We start from the raw sequence: 20,198 nt of genomic DNA on the forward strand, positions 1-20,198 counted from the left end.
TGTTCTGAATCAAATGCACACACACACACACAGACACACACACACACACACACACGTTAAAAAGTAAGTTAAAGTAGATTTAAGAAGTTCCAAAATAATTCACAAAACCTTTCAAGGCAACTATAGCCCCCATGGAGAATTCCAGCTGGAAATGGAAACAAAACCAGTCTGGGCCTAAGATTTACTTCAATGCCTTGTGTATCATTACAATGCTACAAAATCCTTAAAACATGTGAAATGGGTTGGGTACAGTGGCTCATGCCTGTAATCCCAGCACTTTGGGAGGCTGAGGTGGATGGATCACTTGAATTCAGGAGTTTGAGACCAGCCTGGCCAACCTGATGAAACTCTGACTTTACTAAAAATACAAAAATTGCCGAGGTGTGGTAGTGTGCGCCTGTTATCCCAGCTACTCTGGAGGCACGAGAAGCACTTGAAACCAGGAGGCAGAGGTTGTAGTGGGCAGAGAACATGCCACTGCACTCCAGTCTGGGGGACAGAGTGAGACTTGGTCTCAAAAAAGAAAAGAAATTGTGAAATGATGTGTTGTTCATCAAATTAATAATGCGTTCAAATGAAATTCAGTCCTGTCTTACTAAGGGAAATAAATTTGTAGGAAGCAATATGATGTTAGTGAACATCTGGTTATTCCTAAGAATACTTACCGGGAAAACGCTGTATTTGTCTGAATCTACATCTTTGAATGGCACAGACTGTTCTATAGCTCTAGGAAAAAGAAAACAAAACAATTGGTGAGCTAAGTAAAAAAGTAATGTTGGTGAAAACAAATAGAGAGACATTTTCTGATACAGCTGTGTTGAGTTTATGCCACAGAGGGCCATTCTAAACAGAAAATTAAGAGTCTGTGCGGTATCAGAGAGAGTCAGCGAAACTTTGCCAATCTCTGCTCTTTACCCAACAGAACTGTTTTCTCTCTGATATTAACTTGGCCTATACAAGGAAGTGAAATAATTGAAACGAAATTTTAAAGGGCAAGGGGTATTGATGTTGAGATTCCCAGGAAATACGAGACTGCACTTTGAGTTCAGTCAATGAATGAACTCAGCACTACAAATTGAATTTTTGCCATTTTACACGTTCTGTTATAGAAATCTTTTCTTAAAATTTTACTCCTTTCAATCACTTATCCTGAGAGTCTTGACCGTTTAGCTGGTATTAGCTGGCAACTTTCACTCCCATTCATGAGTCTTGGAAACCAAGGACCCTGATGTGATGACTAAATTGATGCCAAAGTCACGGACATCCCATGAGGGAGGATTTCCCCTGTGGAATCCTCACTACTAGGCTTTTCCCAGCTTCTAAATGTCAAACACTGTCTTGGGTTTAGAAAATCACTTACAGAGTAGCAGAATGATATAGTCATATGGCAATGAGGCAGGAAAATAGGGTCTGGAGGCAGGAAACATAAGTCCGATTCACACTTCAGCTATAATAGGAAATAGCCTCTCCATAGGGCAAAGCCGTAAATGACTTTGTAACTTGACTTCATCCTCTTCATTGACATAGGGCATACCCCAAGTAGAGGATATTGAAACTCACAAAAACTCTGTAACCGGGTCTTTGAGCCCCTATTCTCAGGCCTACTTCTACACCGTGGAGAGAACTTTCATTTTCAATAAATCCCTTCATTCCTTCCTTGCTTTGTGCGCTTCATCCAATTTGTTCAAGATGCCAAGAACCTGGACATGCTCCACCATTAATGACAAGATGAGGCTTTCTTTGGAGCTGAGAATTTACAGTGAGTAACACAACCTTTTATAGGAATCACTAAATGGTCTTTTGAATAAACAGCATCTCAACAGTTCTGAGAACCTCAAGGCAAATAAATGCAACCCGAGACCATGCAGAGCCTAACTGGCAGCCTGGAGCCTGTCTTATGAACTCTGGGATGGCACAGAAGATCAGCTTGCAGGCCTCTTTTGTCAAACACTGAAAGGCACTGTGCTGGTTATATTAGCCTCTATGGTTCTATAGCCTGTATTCTACTCTATACATTTGGGGCTGGGAATTTTGCAAAATATACTTACCAGGTTCCCTTGGGAACTGGAGCTGGCACTGGTGGAAAAGAGAGCAGGAGGAGGAGAGAAGTTGTTTTCCCTAACTTTCTCTGTCTGGATGTTCCCTTCAGTGACTCCAGCTCTAGCCACAGTGGGCTCTCCCGAGGGTCCCAGCACCCATGGGTGACCCCTCATCCATGGCTCCAGGACTGGCCCATGTGGTCTCTTGTTTTGCCCCCAGCAACCCCACAGCAAGTGGTCTCCCAAGCCTGAGAACACCAGCTCCTCCCTTTTGCTTCTTCCGTCTGCCTAGGGATACTGGCTGCCTCCTGCAGTCCTCATAGCTGGGGGGCCTCGCCTTCGCCTTTTTACTGTTTCAGCCTTTTTAGCACTTTTTAAAACTGGTAGCTTATATTAAATCCTCCTTGCACAGCTCTGTTTCCTGACTGGACCACTGAGAGGAGGGCCCTGGGATGAGTGAGTCCTGAGAGGAGGGCCCTGGGATGAGTGAGTCCTGGTTAGGGTACTCTGGAAAAGTAGGGAGTGTGGGGAGTGGATAGCCACTTGGTGGACCCAATGAAGAGGGAGCTGCAAGCTGATGTCACATCACTAGTCCTTCCTACATCCCTGCTCTGGGGGACAGGGGAGGCTGGATCCCTGAAAGGACAAGGCAGCAGGCTCCCTCTTAGTGTCCCCGAGAAGAATTATCCTTTTGAATTCAAGTGCTCTTGCCAGATACTGAGTTGAGCATGGTGGTTCAGTAAAGACTCCAGAGTCAGTTGGAGTCACTGCTCCATCCACTGCTTTCTCACCAGCTCTGCAATTCTCAGAAGTTTATTTAACCTCCCTGAGCCTCATTTTTAAATCTGTAAAATGTGATTCCTGCCAGCTCCCTCCCAGGGTTTATTGGGAGGATTAAGGGAAACCACATGAAAAGCCCCTGGTATTGGTTCTCACAAAGTGCTTGCGGCTGTGATTATGAGCACCTGCTGTCCAAAAGAGGAAATTCACCTTCCCCTTCCATTTGGGGTGGGGTGGGGTGGGGTGGGTTGAACAGGGCCAGAGAGAGAGCCACTCACAGGAAATTAGAAAGGTTCTACTTGCTGGCCGGGCGTGGTGGCTCAAGCCTGTAATCCCAGCACTTTGGGAGGTCGAGACAGGCGGATCACGAGGTCAGGAGATCGAGACCATCCTGGCTAACACGGTGAAACCCCGTCTCTACTAAAAACTACAAAAAACTAGCCGGGCGAGGTGGCGGGCGCCTGTAGTCCCAGCTACTCGGGAGGCTGAGGCAGGAGAATGGCGTGAATCCGGGAGGCGGAGCTTGCAGTGAGCTGAGATCCGGCCACTGCACTCCAGCCTGGGCGACAGAGCGAGACTCCGTCTCCAAAAAAAAAAAAAAAACAAGAAAGGTTCTACTTGCTGACTCCAGACATCCACACTTACAGAGTGAGTGAGAACCAGCCCTGGGGAAGGTGGAAGCTTATCCAGGAGCAATTCAGGTGTGGGCTGTAGCCAAATTCCATCCCCATGATCACCCACACCTTGATTTTCCCATGGTGGGAGCAGAGGGGAATGAAGCTTCCCGAGTGGGCTCAGAGGCTGTGATGCTGCTTTCCCTCATGAAGGAGAGGAGCTAGGGCAAGATCATTCTTGGGATCCTTCCTGCTCTGATGCTCCAGGGTTTCTAGATCCACCCCATCCCTTGTCTACGCTGAGCTACGAATGGTTTTCTCTCACTTTATCCGTCAATAAATGCAGATAAAGCTTGGACCAAATGACATGCAGTCATCGAACATCAGTTGTGACTGTTAAGAAAAGTTTTGGAAAAGGCTTTGAAGGTCACATTTTCTGTGAGACTAGGCAGTTTTCCCCATGTATGTATTTGGCCTCTTGGACAGCGTTTATTTTTCTAGTTGAGAAAAGGAAGATAAAGAAAGAGAGCAAGAGCAAGAGACAAAGACAGATCAACAGAGAGAGAGAGAGAGAGAGAGAGAGAGAGAGAGAGAGAGAGAGAGAGAGAGAGAGAGAGAGAGAGAAATGGCATAGACCCAAACAGCCGTATTTTCAGCCTGAGAAAGAAAAAAGAGCTGGAGGAAAGGTCTCCTTTGGGCGTGCGCCAAAGCTATCCCCTCCCACCTTTGTTATCTTGAGGGGGAGAGTTTGTCCTTGAAAGAATGAACAAAGAGTGGTCTTTAGGATTGGAAAGCTGATTTATTAACCTTTGTCTGCTTACTTTAAAGGCTCCAAGTGACTGACCAAAGCCATGCATTCCAGACATGAGTAGGTAGACTGGGTATTTAAAGTAGCATAAATTGCAACTTGTATAATCTCCACAATCCCTTCTTCACAGCCCACTAATCAAAATTATTTTCCACTTAGCAATAACTTCATTTGGTAGCAAAACTTGACCTGAACTGATATAGGACAATTTGTAAACTTTGTTATACTTAGTGTGAAAATTCATATATTTCACTCTGAAATATAAATCTGATTGATCAAGAGGTACCAGGGATAGCAGGTGGGTTATGGTATATGCACTATTTATTACTTTACTAGAATATAAAAAATCTGAATTTCAAATCATATCTGGCTCCAAGGCTTTTTGTTTGTTCGTTTTGTTTGTTTTTATAGAGATGGAGTCTTGCTCTATTGCCCAGGCTGGTCTTTAGCTCCTGACCTTAAGTGATCGTCCCATTCTGGTCTCCCAAAATGCTGAGATTACAGGCATGAGCTAATGTGCCTGACAACTCCAAGGTTTTGGATAAGACATTGTTGACTTTTACTACAAATTATTTCTGTAAAATTGCATCTGAACTTGATACCTTGTGTATCTTTAGAAATATCTAGCTGTATGTTGAAATGTTTATTCATTCATTCCTTCATTCCACAGGCATTTTGGGAGTCCCTGCTATGTGCTGGGAATCATATTAGATACCAGAGATGAGTACAAGATACATTCCTACAGTTCCTGCACTTTAGGAGCTTGACATGGGTGAGGAAATTAATGCATCAAAAGATAACTATAGTCCTAGGTGAAAAATGCTGTAAGAGGGTTGTGCATCTAGAGAGGAAAAAAAGTTTCCAACCCTATATAGTGGAAGAAGTGATCTTAAGGTGAAACCTAAAGGATGTGACAGCATTTTCCAGGCAAGCAATTGGACTGAGGGCAGCATAGTGGAAAGGAAAAGCCACGGGAATTCTTTCAACGTAGCTCTAGGTTCTGAAATTAGACTCTCTGGGTTTGAATACCAGTTCTGCTGTCTCCTTGTCAGGTGACCTTACACAAATCATTTAATCTTTTTGTGCCTCAGTTTTCTTATTTGTAAAATAGAATCAATATCATTAACTATTCCCTAGATATGGAGAGCACTCGAAAAAACAAAACAAAGCACATGAGCTCTTACTGTTATGTGCAATAGGAACCCTGATTGCAAGGATGGCTCCTCGGGTGGGGCAGCAGGACTCTGGTGTCTGCTGTCATCACGGTTTGGTTTCTAGAGACATCCCCATCCCAATCCATGGCCCCTCTTCGGATGTTCAGATTTCTGGCCACACGGCATTCTATTCAATGACCATGCAGCCTGGTGTTGCTCGCTGCCCCTGCTCTATACCTGCCTGCCACCAGATATCAGGTGAGTGGGGTTGACCCAGGGAGCAATTATAACTGCAGCTGATTGTTATTAATGACACAGTATTGAGCTATTCAAGTTCAATCTCCCTAAAACTATTTCATGAAACTGGGTCATTACGACAGAAGAAAAATGGTGAGAATGAATCTCCATGTGTGCCTGCCTCACATGTGTCTCAGTAGCTCTCGAGGGCTGGGTGTGGGTTGGTTGCGTCTTCAGGTGGATGTGTTATGTAGGTCTCTATCAATGAAATGAGAACAGAGAAGCCACGGAAGGGCACACCTGCCTATAGACGTGGCTCGGCTTGGAGGTGGGGGCGGGACTGAGGTGGGTGGAAGGAGCAGGGTATGGGGAAGGAGGAGGCTAAAAAAGGAAAAAAAAAATAGTGTTGAATTAACACAATCAACAGGGGATAGGATGGTTTGCACGTATTTGTGTGAAATAATATGGAGGTTTCTGCATATAGACATTAAATATAAAGAATAGATTTTTAAAAAGAGGGGATCCTCCTGACTTACCACTGTTGAAGTAAAATAGAGACAGTGTGTAGGCACTGTGTATCCTGATTAAAACAGAACACCAAAAAACTTGATCACCCCATGGTCATAGCCTGATAGCTACACATTTGTTTTCCCGGAAAAGTGGTGCTTTTCCTTCATGTATTCCCTCATTTCTTCTCTGAGCTCCTCCTGCTAAGAAATGGGATCCCTGCTCCCCAGGAGCTTGTGGGTGGTGTAGGCGACCAGCAAGGAAGAAGAGATTGAAGAATGGGATGAGGCGGAGCAGGCACCTGGGGGCTGGTGGCACCAAGGAGGAGCCAGGAGCACCCAGGAGGGCTGTGCAAGCAACTGAAAGTAGCTTGGGTGCTGGAACGTGTCCCTGGGGTGGGGACACCTCAAACGAATTTTGAAAGCATTAGACCAAGTAAGACGGTGGGCAGGGAGAGGCACTGGGCAGGTAAGGCATTCCTCTTGGGGGAATTTTATCAAAGGACTATGCCACAGAAGACATGCAGGTCTTGTCTCTACCACGTGAGGACTCCGTGCTAGTGGGTCAGGCATTTAAAACCTACTCATTCCTCTAAAGCGTAGGGCTAAGAGTTGAGAGGGTCAATGGAAAGCAAACTGTTGGATTCAAAGGTCAGATTCGTCCATTACTGGATCTGTGACCTTGCACAAATGATTTTACCTCTTTAGAAAGGAGAAAATAATGGCGCTGACCTTAAATAGTTGGATTTACAACAGTTTTTGGTGCTTAGACAGCACCAGATAACTTTTAGTTATCAATATAATTACTGAACCACAGATGACTTTGAAGAATATATGAGACTGCATTTATACGTGTACGTGCTTTGTAAGTCGTAAAGCACTGAACCAATTGTGACCGGCTGCATATGACACTTGAAACACAGTGATTTTCAGAAAGAAGGAAAACACAGTTTTGCTTTTTCATAAAAGAATAATTTTCCCTTTCAAACTGGACCAAGAAAATCCCTGGCTACTGATGCTCTTGAATTCAATTTTTCAAAGGTGGTTCCATTGAAGAGTTGTCACTTTGACCCTGTTGGGTCCTGCTGGCCCACATCTAACACAGAAAATACAATAATGCATTCAGCAAGGAGGGGGCAGGGGTCTCGATTTAATGGGAGCTAGGCATGATGACATGATTGGGGTCCTGGGGAGCTGGCCGCATCTCAGTCTTCCAGCATCTTCTTTCATGTCTGATATCTTCCCCCTACTCCCCATGTCCTGATGCTCTCTGCATTCATCCCCAGTCATGAAAAGGGGCGTTGCTAGCATTTCTGGAACCTGCAATGGCACTTTGCATAGCTGGCTTGCAGGGGCTTAAGCCAGCACATTGACCAGGAAGAGTTTTTAACTGTTTAACTCTTGGATCTCTCTAAGAGGCTCCAAATGTGGGTCTGAATCATAGCTTCCTCCTGTCCCTGGATATTATTAAAACAGATGAGAGCTGTTCAGTGGATTTAGTACTCATGAAGCTCGTGAGATGAAGGATAGCAGAATGAGGAAAAGTGTCTTTGTTAGGGGTTGAATTGTGTTCATGAAAAAAACATGATGAAGTCCTAACCCCTGGTATCTGCGAATGTGACCTTATTTGGAAACAGGGTCTTTACAAGTGTAATCAAGTTAAGATGAGGGCATTAGGACAGGCCCTCATCCAACATGACTGGTGTCCTTATAAAAGGAAATGACAGGCATCCAGGGAAGATGACCAGATATGAAGATGAAGCAGAGACTGGAGTGATGCAGCTGCAAGGCAAGGTATACCAAGGCCTTATAGCCACCATCGGAAGCAAGGGAGAGACAGAAAGGATCCAACTAGAATCTTAGAAGGAGCATGGCCCTGCTGCCATTTTGACTCTGGACTTCTGACCTGCAGAACTGAGAGAGAATTAATTTCTGTGGTTCTAAGCCACTCAGTTTGTGGTGTTTTGTTACCACAGATATAGGAAGCTATAGCTTCTCAGTCCAGGTGTGCAGCCTAACTCTCACCTTTGTGTGTTCTCAGCCATCCACAAGGCTAGGCTAGCACAGACTAAACTAATAGGAGCTCCTGCGGGAGAGGAAAAGTAAAAGAAGCAGGGACTGGGGCAGATGCTGTGGTTAAATAAATATCTCACGGCTAAAGAACATTATTCTGAGTCATTAAAGCATCACCTGGATGTGTAGCATTGGCAGTCTTGCACCTGTACTAGAAGGCAAGCATTGGTGTGGACATGGACACCCAGGAGTCTAATTGTGGAGTCTAATGGCCTAAGAATTCCCTGGAAAATTTCCAGGAAAACACAGCACTCCCCCACCAGGTTTGGGGCAAAGGAATCTGGATTTTAAAACATTTCAAGATGATTCTGAGACATGGGCAGAATTTAGTTTACACTTTAATTTTAGATATGGGGAAGCTGAGGCTCAAAGACATTAAGTGGCCCAAGTTCTCAAAGTCAGCTCAAGAAGCAGCGTTGCAAAGGAGTCAAGAATATGTATATTCACAAAGAACACATGAGATCAAGCGCAACTTGAGGTGTATCTGAGGTCCTCAGTGGCCCAGTAGAAGTTACTTCTTTAAGGCACAGTTGCTTTCTCTGTGAAATGGGAATAAAAATAACCCTTACCTCATTTTATTGTTGTGAGAACTAAGTGAGGAAACATATCAGAAGTTCAGCACCCGGCACCTGGAACAGCACCCATATAACCTGATAGCAGCAAAGCAGCAGTGGTCATACTAGAAGTAGCTTAGTGGGATGGGCTTGGTGGCTCACGCCTGGAATCCCAGCACTTTGGGAGGCTGAGGTGGGTGGATCACTTAAGGTCAGGAGTTCAAGACCAGCCTGGCCAAAGTGGTGAAACCCCATCTCTATTAAAAATACAAAAAATTAGCTGGGCGTGGTGGTGGGCACCTGTAATCCTAGCTACTCGGGAGGCTGAGGCAGGAGAATCACTTGACCCAGGGAGGCAGAGGTTGCAGTGAGCCGTGATCACACCACTGCACTCCAGCCTGGGCAATGAGAGTGACACTCCATCTCAAAATAAAAAAATAAAAAAAAAAAAGAAGTAGCTTAGTGAAAGGTAGATCCCATGCTATTTTGCCTCTGAGTCCAATGCCCTCTCAAGACATTGTTTCACCCTTTAATGTTTTGAACAGCAGTTACTATGATGTCTAGCATAACCCCAGACTCAAAGTGGAGCTGGAATATGGACAGGAGAGTGTGAGAATTCTGGACAGTGTCTCTGCACTCACAATCATATTCCTATGTATCTGAGTCAGATTTTTAATGGAATAGTTTGGACTCTGTGAAAACACAGTCCCTGTCTAGCCTTGTGAATGTCATGCACTAAAGATGCTCAGAGTCTTCTCCATGCCCAGTTGCCCACCCTGGTCCGTAGCTCACACGGCAGGGAGGGGCTGTTTCCAGGTGTAGTGCAGTGGGCACCTCGCTGGCAGGCACTTGCCGGCAGTGAGCCTCACTGCGGGCTGCATTCTAGCCTGGAGGACAGATCAGCTTTGAGATGCAAAGATGCTGGCATTCAGTATATTTCCCAAACGATTTTGTTCAGAGCTCATTTGTCTTCTGGTTTCTGTGCAATGTTTTGAGAAAGAAACACTTTAACCTTCAGGGATGCCTTTTAAGTGTGAAGATCATTTTAGTCATTAGAAAAAGGGGACAAGCAAAGATGTTATTACACACTAGTGTTCAGGAAGGTAGAAGTTGTATACATACAATTTAATTTTCTGGCAGATCTTGGCCAAAACCGGGAGTGAACAAATGTCAGAACCACTTCTAGAATATTTCTGGGGAGACAAAAAGACAATAAAAAGAGAGTTGTTTAGTTTAAGGAGTGGTTCCCCAACTTCTAAGGGCCCCTCTGTACTTGAGGTTTCTGGATCCTCCTTCCTCTAGAATCCAGCCCGTTTCACCTCTCTAAATTTACCTCTTGTCTCTGTCCCCACAATCCATATCCATGCCACTGCCTGTGCCTTTGCCCACCGGTCTCCTCAGCCCGAAGCCTTCCCTCCTTCTCTTCTCCCAGCCAGCTCTTCCCAGCTTCCCAGCCACCCTCACTCTCCACCTTGTCCAAGGAGGGTCCGGCAACAGCATTCTTCTACCCAGGTGCTTTAAAAATAAAGAACATTTTTCAACAAAATAATTCCATCTCATTATGGAAATAAAAACTAAAGGTAGAGGCCAATCTGGGGTCTGGGAGGAAGGAAGGTCCCTTCCCCCGTGGAGGAGAGAGGTGCACAGACCAAGCTCCTTACGCTTCTTGAGCCACGAGGTTCTAGACAGCGATTTCTATGAGGCTCCAGATGTGGACTACACTAAAAGCCCTGACATTTTACCAAACAGTGCTTTTAGAGAGATTGCAGTTTCCACAATGCTTTCCTCAAGTTAAAGAAAGAGAAGACAACAGGGTAGAAAAGTTAGGCACCAGCATTTATCAATGAAGAGAGAGAAACAGTGGATTCCTGCCAGCCCAGAGTCCTTTGAATGGCTATGAGGAGTGTTATGGGCTTTGGTGGTATTTGACCCTAGCAAGAGAGAATCAGCAACCCTTTCAGAATATAAATGAGGTACTTAAGGATTTTTGAGATGCCTGCCTAGCTTTCTAGGAGAAGAAATAATCCTGACTGGTGGCCCAGCTCCACCTAAGACGTGGAGACAAAGAGGCTGTCCTTGTCCTCAGCTCACCATCAAGTGCAGGGCATGGGTGGAGGCCCCAGCCCTGGGCACACCCTGTCTGCAGAGGCCAAGGCACTAGCAGGTGTCTCTAGGAACCTGGAAGAGGATGCAGATGACCCTGCAGTGAGGCAGGAGAGAGGCAGGTGGGGAGGAAGAGAGATGGCCTGGCCTGAGGCTTTGTGACTCAGTGTGGGGCCACAGCCTTGTTAGAGATGCACATCCTTGCCTTCCACATCCCCATGTCAGGCCTGCCGAATCAAAAACCATGGGTGGGTCCTGGCAGCCTCTGTCTTTATAGCCCTCCAAGTCATTCTGGTGCCCACTAAGGCTTGACAACCACTGCTCTAGGTCCTTGTCACTCAACATGTGATCACAGATGAGGAGCATTGATGCCACCTGGGAGCTTTCAGAGATGCAGAGTCTTGGACCCGGCTGCAGACCTACAGAATCAGAAGCTGCATTTACACAAGGTCCCCAGGATGCACACTAAAGCTGAAGTAGCCTGGCTCCCAGCAGAGGGAGCGCCCGAGCAGTGCTGTGGAGGTATGAGAAAGCTTGGTGTCTTAGAGGAATGCCAAACATTCCCACTTGGCAGGAGCATTGGAATGGCAGAATGCAGGGAACCATGGAAGGAAGGAGACAGGATGGGGGCCTGGAATGCAGCACTACATGATACCCTGAGGACTGTGGGGAAGCCGTGGAGGCGTCAGGCAGAGGAATCACATTTGTGCTTCGGAAAGACGTCTCTAGGCATGGGGGGATGGCCTGGAAGAGGATCATTTGAGATAAGAGACCCTAAGGCCCTATCTCACGATTTCAAACCTCGGCACTATTGCCATGTTGGGCCAATCATAATTCGGTCTTTGCTGTGCGGGCTGCCCTGTGCACTGTGAGATGCTGGGCAGCATCTCTGGCCTGTGACCCCCAGATACCCCGCTGCACAAATCTGCCTCCAGACACTGCCAAATGTCCCCAGGGTGGGAGCAAGGGGCAATATTGCCACTGATGGGAAACAGGGTGGAGGAGGGTGATGGTGCGAAGAAGGAGTGGTTAGAAAGGTGACTCCAGAGACTTAGTAGCTAACTGAGATCAGGATTGTGGACACACTGCAAAACAAGCATCAGCATAAGTTTCTACCACAACATTGACGGCGCTTTGGAAGTACAGACCCTACCTGAGATCCAGAGTCCAAAGTCAGGTTGCATTTGAATGTTTGAGGTTCTTTTCATATTCAGTTTAGACTGAAGGCCTTGATCTAATTCTCCTAACAGCAGTCTAGATTTTAACACTGATGATAACCAACATTTTACAAATTGATATGAACAGTTTTATAATTGCTACACAAAATGTGCAATAGAATAAAATTATATAATTGCGTAGCTGTTTTCTGTCAAAATTCAGCCTGATGGCTACAGCTGTCTTTGCCATTCATTGTGTAGAAATTGGGGTTAGGAAGTGGGTGGCAGATGATGTAGGGAACCCTAGAACTCCTCCTGGTTAGACGGAGGTTTTGATTATGCGGTCTTTTCATTACATAGTATGGGAAAGACCACCCTTCTTTTACAATTTACTTGCAAAGAGAACTGAGATGGGCCCCGAGCAACATTATAGGAGTCTTGCTTGCCTATTTGTCAGCCTCCTCCTTTCAATTTGAATGTTGCTAGATAGAGACAAAATGTGGGCTGTTATTAACTCAGCAATATATTTAAAATATTGCAACTGGCTACATCTAATCCCATCTAAAATGAGAGTCTCAAATCAGGGCTGTCCCTGGGGACAGGAATCATGCAGCATCTTTGCTTTGCAATCTATTTAACCAGCTTCCTGAGCTTCTCCATGCACCAGGATGTCAAATGAATGCAGCACAACAAACAGGGGTTGAATAAAGAAAAATGGGCTGAATGGGGTAAATGGAAGCTCAAAGTGGGAGAGTCATCACTCTTCTGTACATAAGCAAGCTGAAACTGAACTTCTGTGTGGCAAAATGCTTTTCAACCCTTGTCGTGTATTGTATTACCTGGATTTAATTGGTCTGGGGTGGGGTTTGGACCTCAGCGATTTTTAGAGGCTTCCAGATGATTCTACTGAGCAGGTAGGTTTGTGATCAGGGCTGTCATTTATTGTTGCACAGGTTGTCCACTGTACGATTCCAACATCCACATAGCCTGTGATATGAATGGTGCTCCCCAAAGTTTAGTACTAAGGAGGCCTTGTTGAAAGCTACTGGACTACTAGAAAGGGTACTGAATGTGGGGATAGCTAGCTCTAGATTTAGATGTGGAGTTTCTCACCTACTAGCTATGTGGGGTGAGCACATAACTCAACCCACCTGAGACACAATATTCTCATCTGTAAAATGGGACTGATGACAAAAATACTCTATCTACTTTGTAGAAGTGAGAATTAAATGATTCCATAACTCAGATCCTCTTAGATGCTCAATGCTCTGCCAAATCCATGAAAAGTTCCCTCTAGGAGCCTCTCAGGGTCTCACTGAGATCCAGGCTTTCTCTGGAATGCTTGATTTCCTTCAATAATGCATAACTGTTTTCAGGTCTGAATTCTCACCGACTGATAGGCTGTGCTGAAATGATATACAACCTACTGAGTTCAGCTTTCTGTGCCCCGGCCAGGTCTGCAGTTACATCAGCCATCACAGTGAAATGAATTACTCTCTGAGCAGTTTTTTCAGAGACACTTATTTGCATTTTCTTTTTATTTTTTCCTTGATAGCTGTAATCTGGAGAGCAAATACATTGGTGGAGGTTTCAGAAGAGTATTTTTATTGGTGAATTGTTCAGTAGAATTTTTTTTTCACTTCTCACAAGTAATTATTGGAATCCTGCCCCGTGAATGATGCTTGCAATTCTGGTGACAAAAGTAAAAAATTATAAGATCCTAATTAGAAGTTAATGCCAAGGCAGTTTTTGCTAGTGAAATAAACAATGCCTGGAGAATACGTTTTTAGGGGTGTGTTGAGAAGAATACGATACCAATTGTATTGGTCTCCATTTCTGCTTAGAGTTCTGAAGGGGGTGGTCAAGAGTTTCCTGTGGTCTTTTAATATCTTATTCAATAACTTAAGCAAATTAGCTAAACGGGCTACTGTTGGCCCTTAATTATTCACTGAATTCCATAATGATTGGCAATGCAGACACTGTGATTGATTAATCAATTATGTAGAAATGCCTACATATTGCCTGTCACTTAACATGTATTTATTGGCCTTGTTCATCAAAACCCATATGCCCTCCATGAGCAGGGTTGTCAGATAAAATATTACACTAGATACACTAAAACACTATTTGTTGTTTATCTGAAATTCAAATGTAACTGGGCATCCCATATTTTTACTTGCGAAATCTGGCAAGCCTAACCATGAGGGATTTTCCTCCCTTTTATTTCTATGTTGCCAGATCAATAATACCTCAAATGCAGTGTATCAAGGTGAATGATGAGCTAGCCAGCAGGGAGAAGCCAAGGACGAGGTCTATGCCCTCCCATTGCTGATGGATGCTTCCTTACTGCGAGTATCTTTGGCATTGAGGATAATGTTGTACTTTAATGATCTACTTTTCTGCTTCCTTTTCAAATGGGGCTGATTTGCAACCACAGCCTAAGTCAAATACATAAGCCTGCGAGAACTGATCTGAAATAAATATTCTATCTGTTGAACCAGAGTGTTATTACACAGAGGACAAATTAAGGAAACATGAATAAAAATTGTGATTATTGAAGCCTTGGTAAGTCCTGGGCAAGATCCCAGATGCTCTCTGCACTCTCAACTCTATCAGTGCCAACACTGGATGACAATATTATCATCCCTGTCTTACAGACAAGAAAACTGGGGCTCAGTGAAGTTGAGCACCGTGCTTAAGGTCACATTTTTAGAAAGTGGAGGAGCAGGAGGATACAGCCTCCTCCAAGATGGTCTACTGGAAAGCAGCAGTTCTCAAATGGGGGTGATTTTGCTTTCCAGGGGACATTTAGCAATGCTGGGAGGCATTTTTGTTTGTTGTGACTGGGGAGGGGTGGATGGTGGTGCTGCTGGCATCTAGTAGGTAGAGGCCAGGGTTGCTGCTGAACACCCTACAGAGCTCAGGACAGCCTGCACAACAAACGATTATCCTGTCCCAGGTGTCAGCAGTGCTGAGGCTGAAAAACCATGCTGTCATGTGAAGCCAGGAAACACAAGTGGAAGCAGCTCACTTTCCTACTTCAATCCCCACGTAGCTATGGCATGTCGCGGGTTTATATCCATAGTAGTCCTTGCCTTTGGGATGTGAAAGCTGGGATGTGAGAGAGGGCATGCTAAGGAAAAGGCTGGCGTTCTACCCACTGAGTGCTTACCAGAATTGGGGACTTCTTGACAATTTGTCTTGCCTTCTTTAGTGTAAATTTCCATGTCTCCTATAAAAGCAAAGTTAGACAACATTAAAATTCACGTTTTATCTTTTCTTCCTACATCTTTTCTAAAATTAGGATATTTAAAGTCCATAAGTTTTCAATAAATGAACCACTCCATAAATTTGTAATAAAATAATTCACAAGAAGGCAATTTCACGTTAATAGCTCTTTTTATTTTGGACTTTGCTTTGTGTCAGATGCAGTGCTAAGTACTTTGGGAACATTATCTTATTTACTCTTCAAACAGCCCTGTGAGATATGACCAGTTCATAGATGAGGAAACTGAGATGCGGAAAAGCTAAGACATCTCATAGCTAGGTTCTGGCAGAGAGGCAATCTGAACCTCTGCTTCTTGACCCTTCTGCTACGCTGATCTCCATAAGCAACTTATCCTGGTGTCTAAAATCCCCCCAGCAGGAGACTGTCAACAGCCTACTTGAGTGTCTTGTGCTTTAGCAGTGAAGAATGGCTGATGATTGCTGTGCAAGCTGACACCTCATCTCTCAGTTACCTCCTCTTCCCCTAGTTGGAGATCCCCTGTCCTCTTTCAACCATTTTGAGAGCATCTAAGTGCATCTTCCAAATGTACACACATTGCAGATATAAAGAGTTAGCTCATTACTACCAGTGATGATTGCTGTGAAACTCCAAAGAACACTGTGTTTGTCTATTTGTGGAGGGGTGGGAGAAGAGTAACCCTGAGGTGGGTGGGGAGGAGGAGGGTTTGCTCTCAGCACTGCTTCCCAGAGCTTTCAAAACCAACTGAATGTGCATATCCTGCCCCTGCCAAATCCCTCCTGGGCCTGCCACCTGTACAGCCCTAAAGTAATCTGCTCAACAATTGGAAAGCTCTGTCCGCTGGCTGCTAAGAGTGAGTGTTGGTGACTCAAGAGGAAAAGATGCTCTTTAGGTGAGTCTGGTTGCCAGGATGCCCTGCTACGGTGTATGTTTCTTAAAATATTGAAAGGCTAGTGTGCCAGTTGGTGAACAGCTGTGTCCCTAAGCCCCTGAGGGTCCTCCACTCTTGCTCTGACCGCCCAGCCTCTTCCCTGGACTCCCCCAGGCCTCCTTGTGACCCGTCAGCTATGGGGCCACTGTGATAGTCCCACCCAGTGGGCATCTGTAGGCTGTGCTCCAACTGCACCCAGTATCCATTCAGATTAGTTGGCAGTAGGCCAAAAGAGCTGATCCCAATGTTCACTTTTAAAACATGACATTTTTAATAGAAAAGCTGCTTAGGGAATGGCCCCATTCAAAAAGTGACCTCATTAAATGCACTTTTGGCCTTTTCTGAAAATTCTAGCAAACCCTAAAATTCTCCTATTGTATAAATTAAGAATCTCTGGCATAGTCAGTGTAACAGACAACAGATTTTCATGCAAACTATTCTTATGGTGCTCCTTGTGACTACTTTTATCAGCAAAGAGCTGTGCCCCTGCTTCTCTGTCTCAGAAATATTCCTTTGCATTCTCAGGCCTACTTTAAAATCTTCAGAGCCTCGCACAGTCCTTGATGCATAGTAGGTGCTCAGCAAACATGGAAATAAAAGGAAAAGAAAATAGTTGTGATATTATTTTAAACAAGGAAACTAGGCTACCAGATTTTATGCACATAGGAAAAAAACCTTGCAAAGGAATATATTATAATAATGATGGGTGATAACTTTTTCCTTTTGGCCCTTTTCTGGTTTTCTAAATTTTAAACAATGAACACCAATTCAGCAATAAATGCTTTCAAAAAAGAGCTCAATTCATGTTGTCTTGTTTCTTGTCGAAGAAAATGATGTGCTTGGTGCACTGATATGCAAGTGAAGGCCCTGGGGATCTGGTGGTGAACCCCACAGTGAATGACATAGACGTCCCTTCCCTCCCAGAGCTTTCTCCCTGGCAAGGGGACTGACCTTGAGCAAGTACAGTAAATAGAAGTAGATGAAGCAGAGAGAGGGCTGAATCCCTTTGAGAGAACCAATCTGATTTTAACCAAGCTCAGTTCTCTGGGGCTCAATGTTTGTTGGGAGGTAATGACAAGCTATGAAAACAGGATGTGGCAAGTGCTGCAGCAGAGGCTGTGCTCAGGTGAGATGGGTGGCTTGTGTGTCCTACCGGGAGGTCTAGAGTAGGTTCATCTGGATGTAGCTGAGTCCCTGATATTGGTGCATACGGGGGTGGCAGCAGGAATCCAGGGCTGAGGCTGCAGGGAAATGCACTGGTTTTTGCCAAGGAGGGGAGTCAAAGCACCAAGAGTGGGAACAGAGTCCTGATCCCAGATGGACATCCACACTGACCCGTTTACTCAGAACCCACTTCCAAGTTCCAGTGACAACAACTGCTAGGAAAATCGAGTTTTCTGCTGGAAATTGGGGAAGCTAGAAAATTAGAAGCATTTCTGTGAGATGCAGTTTGGGTAACATCAAATTGAAGCAAAGAGGGAGCAGTCAGGCTTTTATCACACTCAAAGGTGAAGGCTACATGGAGAGTGAGGGAAGGGCCCTAGGGTAGAATCCTACCAGCACCCTTGAGGCCGGGGCAACAGGGGCTCAGCCAGCATAGACAGAATGGCTGTGTGTAGAGTGCAAGTTTAGGTGTAACAAAGATGTGGAGGCGTGCCCTCGGACCCAGGGTTGTCTGCAGCCTTTGTCGCAGCGGCACTCACCACTGCCCCTTGGTAAAGGCTGTCCCCATGTTTAGGGATGGCAACCTGGTGGTGACAGTGACAGACTTGTCCTGCAGCTGCGTTGGCAGGTACTCTACCTAAGATTCAGAAAACGGCAATTGACTTTACCCAACAATAAAGCGAATAGTAGAGGGAGGCTCCAGAAGCCACCACTGGCTCCACCCCTGGGCATCACCCAAGGCTGGAGAAGGGCCCCAGTCTGGCCAACTTGAAGCTGCTGCAATGGGGCAGACAAGAGCCTGCAGGAAGCTTATGGCCTTGAGTTGGTGGGGCAGGGTGAGTAAGTCAGAGATTCCAGGCTCGGAATAGCTGTGCACAGGAGCCGAGAGGGCACAGGTGCAAAGGATGATGGTTTACATCACCTTCAGGGGTTGAGAAAGATTCTCAGGGGACCTGCAGCTTGAGCTAAGCTCCTACTCAAATCCCTCTTCACCCCTAGAAAGTATACATCCTCCCTACTTTACAGCACAGTCCACCCAGAGGTCAAGTACCTCACCTGATCACACAGGTAGGGGCAGACTAGAGGGAGGTCTGCCCAGGAATCAGGCCCAGAGCTTTCAGTCTTCCAAACTCATGCACGGCTTTCTCATTTACAGTGTGCCAGATGGTAACAAAAATGGAGTTTCTGGCCTTCAAAACTGGCATCACAGGGATTCACCTGGGAACTGCCATTCTAGAAGCTCCCCCTACCTCCTTTGGATAATTTTCCAGCTTCAGCACTGATGTCTTGTTCCCCCAGTGACTCTGAGAGCTCCTGGGCAGGAGTTTGGGGCTCTGGGCTATAATTTTTGATTTCCCTTAACATCTTCAATAACATTGAGCCCAGGGCATGTAGGCAACAAGTGCCTGTTGACTTAAATTCACAAAATTATGAAAATGAAAAGGACTAAATAGAGACTAAGAAAAGGCTGTATTTTTCAGATATTTCCTTTGAAAGCTCACTACAAGGGTTGCTTCCTCCTGAAGCCTTATCAGCTTTCCCAGTTTTCGGGTTGAGCTTTCCTCTTTTGTTTCCTTTACATTCCACATTATAATACACTCCCATGCTTACATTTCACATTCCCCCACTAAACCTTGAACTCTAGGTAGGTGAGGATGGTAACAGTTGCCTTTATGCAACCCCCTGACCCCCTGCACTGCCTACTTTTGCACCTGCCATGCTACCTTAGAAGAAGTAACATTGACTGAACAGAGGAATGAGAAAATTTGAAAAATACAGCCCTTTCCCAGTCTCTGTTTAGTCCTTGATCATCAGCGCACACAGTAGTATACAGCCATGGTGGCTCACTAAAACACTTCCATCTAGAATGATTTAAGCGTCTACCCAAACCAAAGCCAGCCCAAAGTCTTCAGACAAGAGGAGAGGCTTGGGGACTACTGACTGCTATTGTGGGTTGGATTTTGCATTGTCTCACCTAAATTCGTATCTGAGATAATAACCCTGCAGAAGCTGAGAATGTGACCTTATTTGGAAAAAGAGTCATTGTAGATGTAATTATTAAGTTGATGCAAAAGTAATTGCGGTTTTGCCGTTAAAAGCAAAGGAAGAGAAAAAGACACGTAGAGGGAAGATGATGTGAAGATACAGGGAGAATGCTATCTATAAGAAATATCAAGAATTTCCAGCAAACCAGCAGAGCTAAGAGAAAAAGGCATAAAACAGATTTTCTCTCACAGATGTCAGAAGCTAACCCTACTGGTTTCTTGATCTTGAACTTCAGCCTCCATAACTGTCAGACAATTGCTTTCTGTTGTTTAAGCAACCCAGTTTGTGGTCACAGCCCCACAGACTCATACAACTTCTCCTGCTCTCCAGGGTGATTTTGTTCTTGACCTTGAGCTAAGAGCAATTTGGATGATGAAAGAGCAAGGGCCAAGTGCTCATCACCATCAGTATTTTGGGCAAAGTGGTGCCATTAGGATTTGTACTCTGCCAGGCATAAGCCACATGGGAGCCCAAGAAAAAGGAAGAAAGTACTGTGGTCTGATTTAACCATTTGGATGTGAGCAAAGCATCCGTCTTCAGCAGAAACTTTAAATACTGGTCTCTATTGCTATTTCCTATTTAAAATGATTTTGGACCATAGAGTGTTTGTGGGTTCAAACCCTGGCTTCATTAGTTACTAGTTGTAGGACCTTGGGCAAGTTACTTAAGCACTCTGAGCCTCAGTTTCTTCATCTGTAAAATGGAGATAATAGCATTCTGAGGATTGACCAAGATTTTACTTAAAATAGTGTCTTGCATATTAGTAAGCATGACATTAGTATTAA

The 20,198-nt window shown here is 44.9% G+C and overlaps 1 protein-coding gene across 4 annotated transcripts in view; it reads right to left on the minus strand.

Moving 5' to 3' along the window:
• Nucleotides 1-20,198, minus strand: part of AOAH (acyloxyacyl hydrolase) — a 208,937-nt gene that overhangs the window by 111,373 nt on the left and 77,366 nt on the right. For all 4 annotated transcript variants that reach the window (XM_030931867.1, XM_010361136.2, XM_030931868.1 and 1 more), the window contains exons 5-7: nt 15,198-15,257; nt 9,888-9,958; nt 666-726 (exon numbers count right to left, since the gene is read on the minus strand). In XM_030931867.1, coding sequence (XP_030787727.1) covers nt 666-726; nt 9,888-9,958; nt 15,198-15,257 — 192 coding nt within the window. The remainder of the gene's footprint in view (nt 1-665; nt 727-9,887; nt 9,959-15,197; nt 15,258-20,198) is intronic.

Source organism: Rhinopithecus roxellana, chromosome 6 (genome assembly GCF_007565055.1).
Source record: "Rhinopithecus roxellana isolate Shanxi Qingling chromosome 6, ASM756505v1, whole genome shotgun sequence".
NCBI classification, from domain to species: domain Eukaryota; kingdom Metazoa; phylum Chordata; class Mammalia; order Primates; family Cercopithecidae; genus Rhinopithecus; species Rhinopithecus roxellana.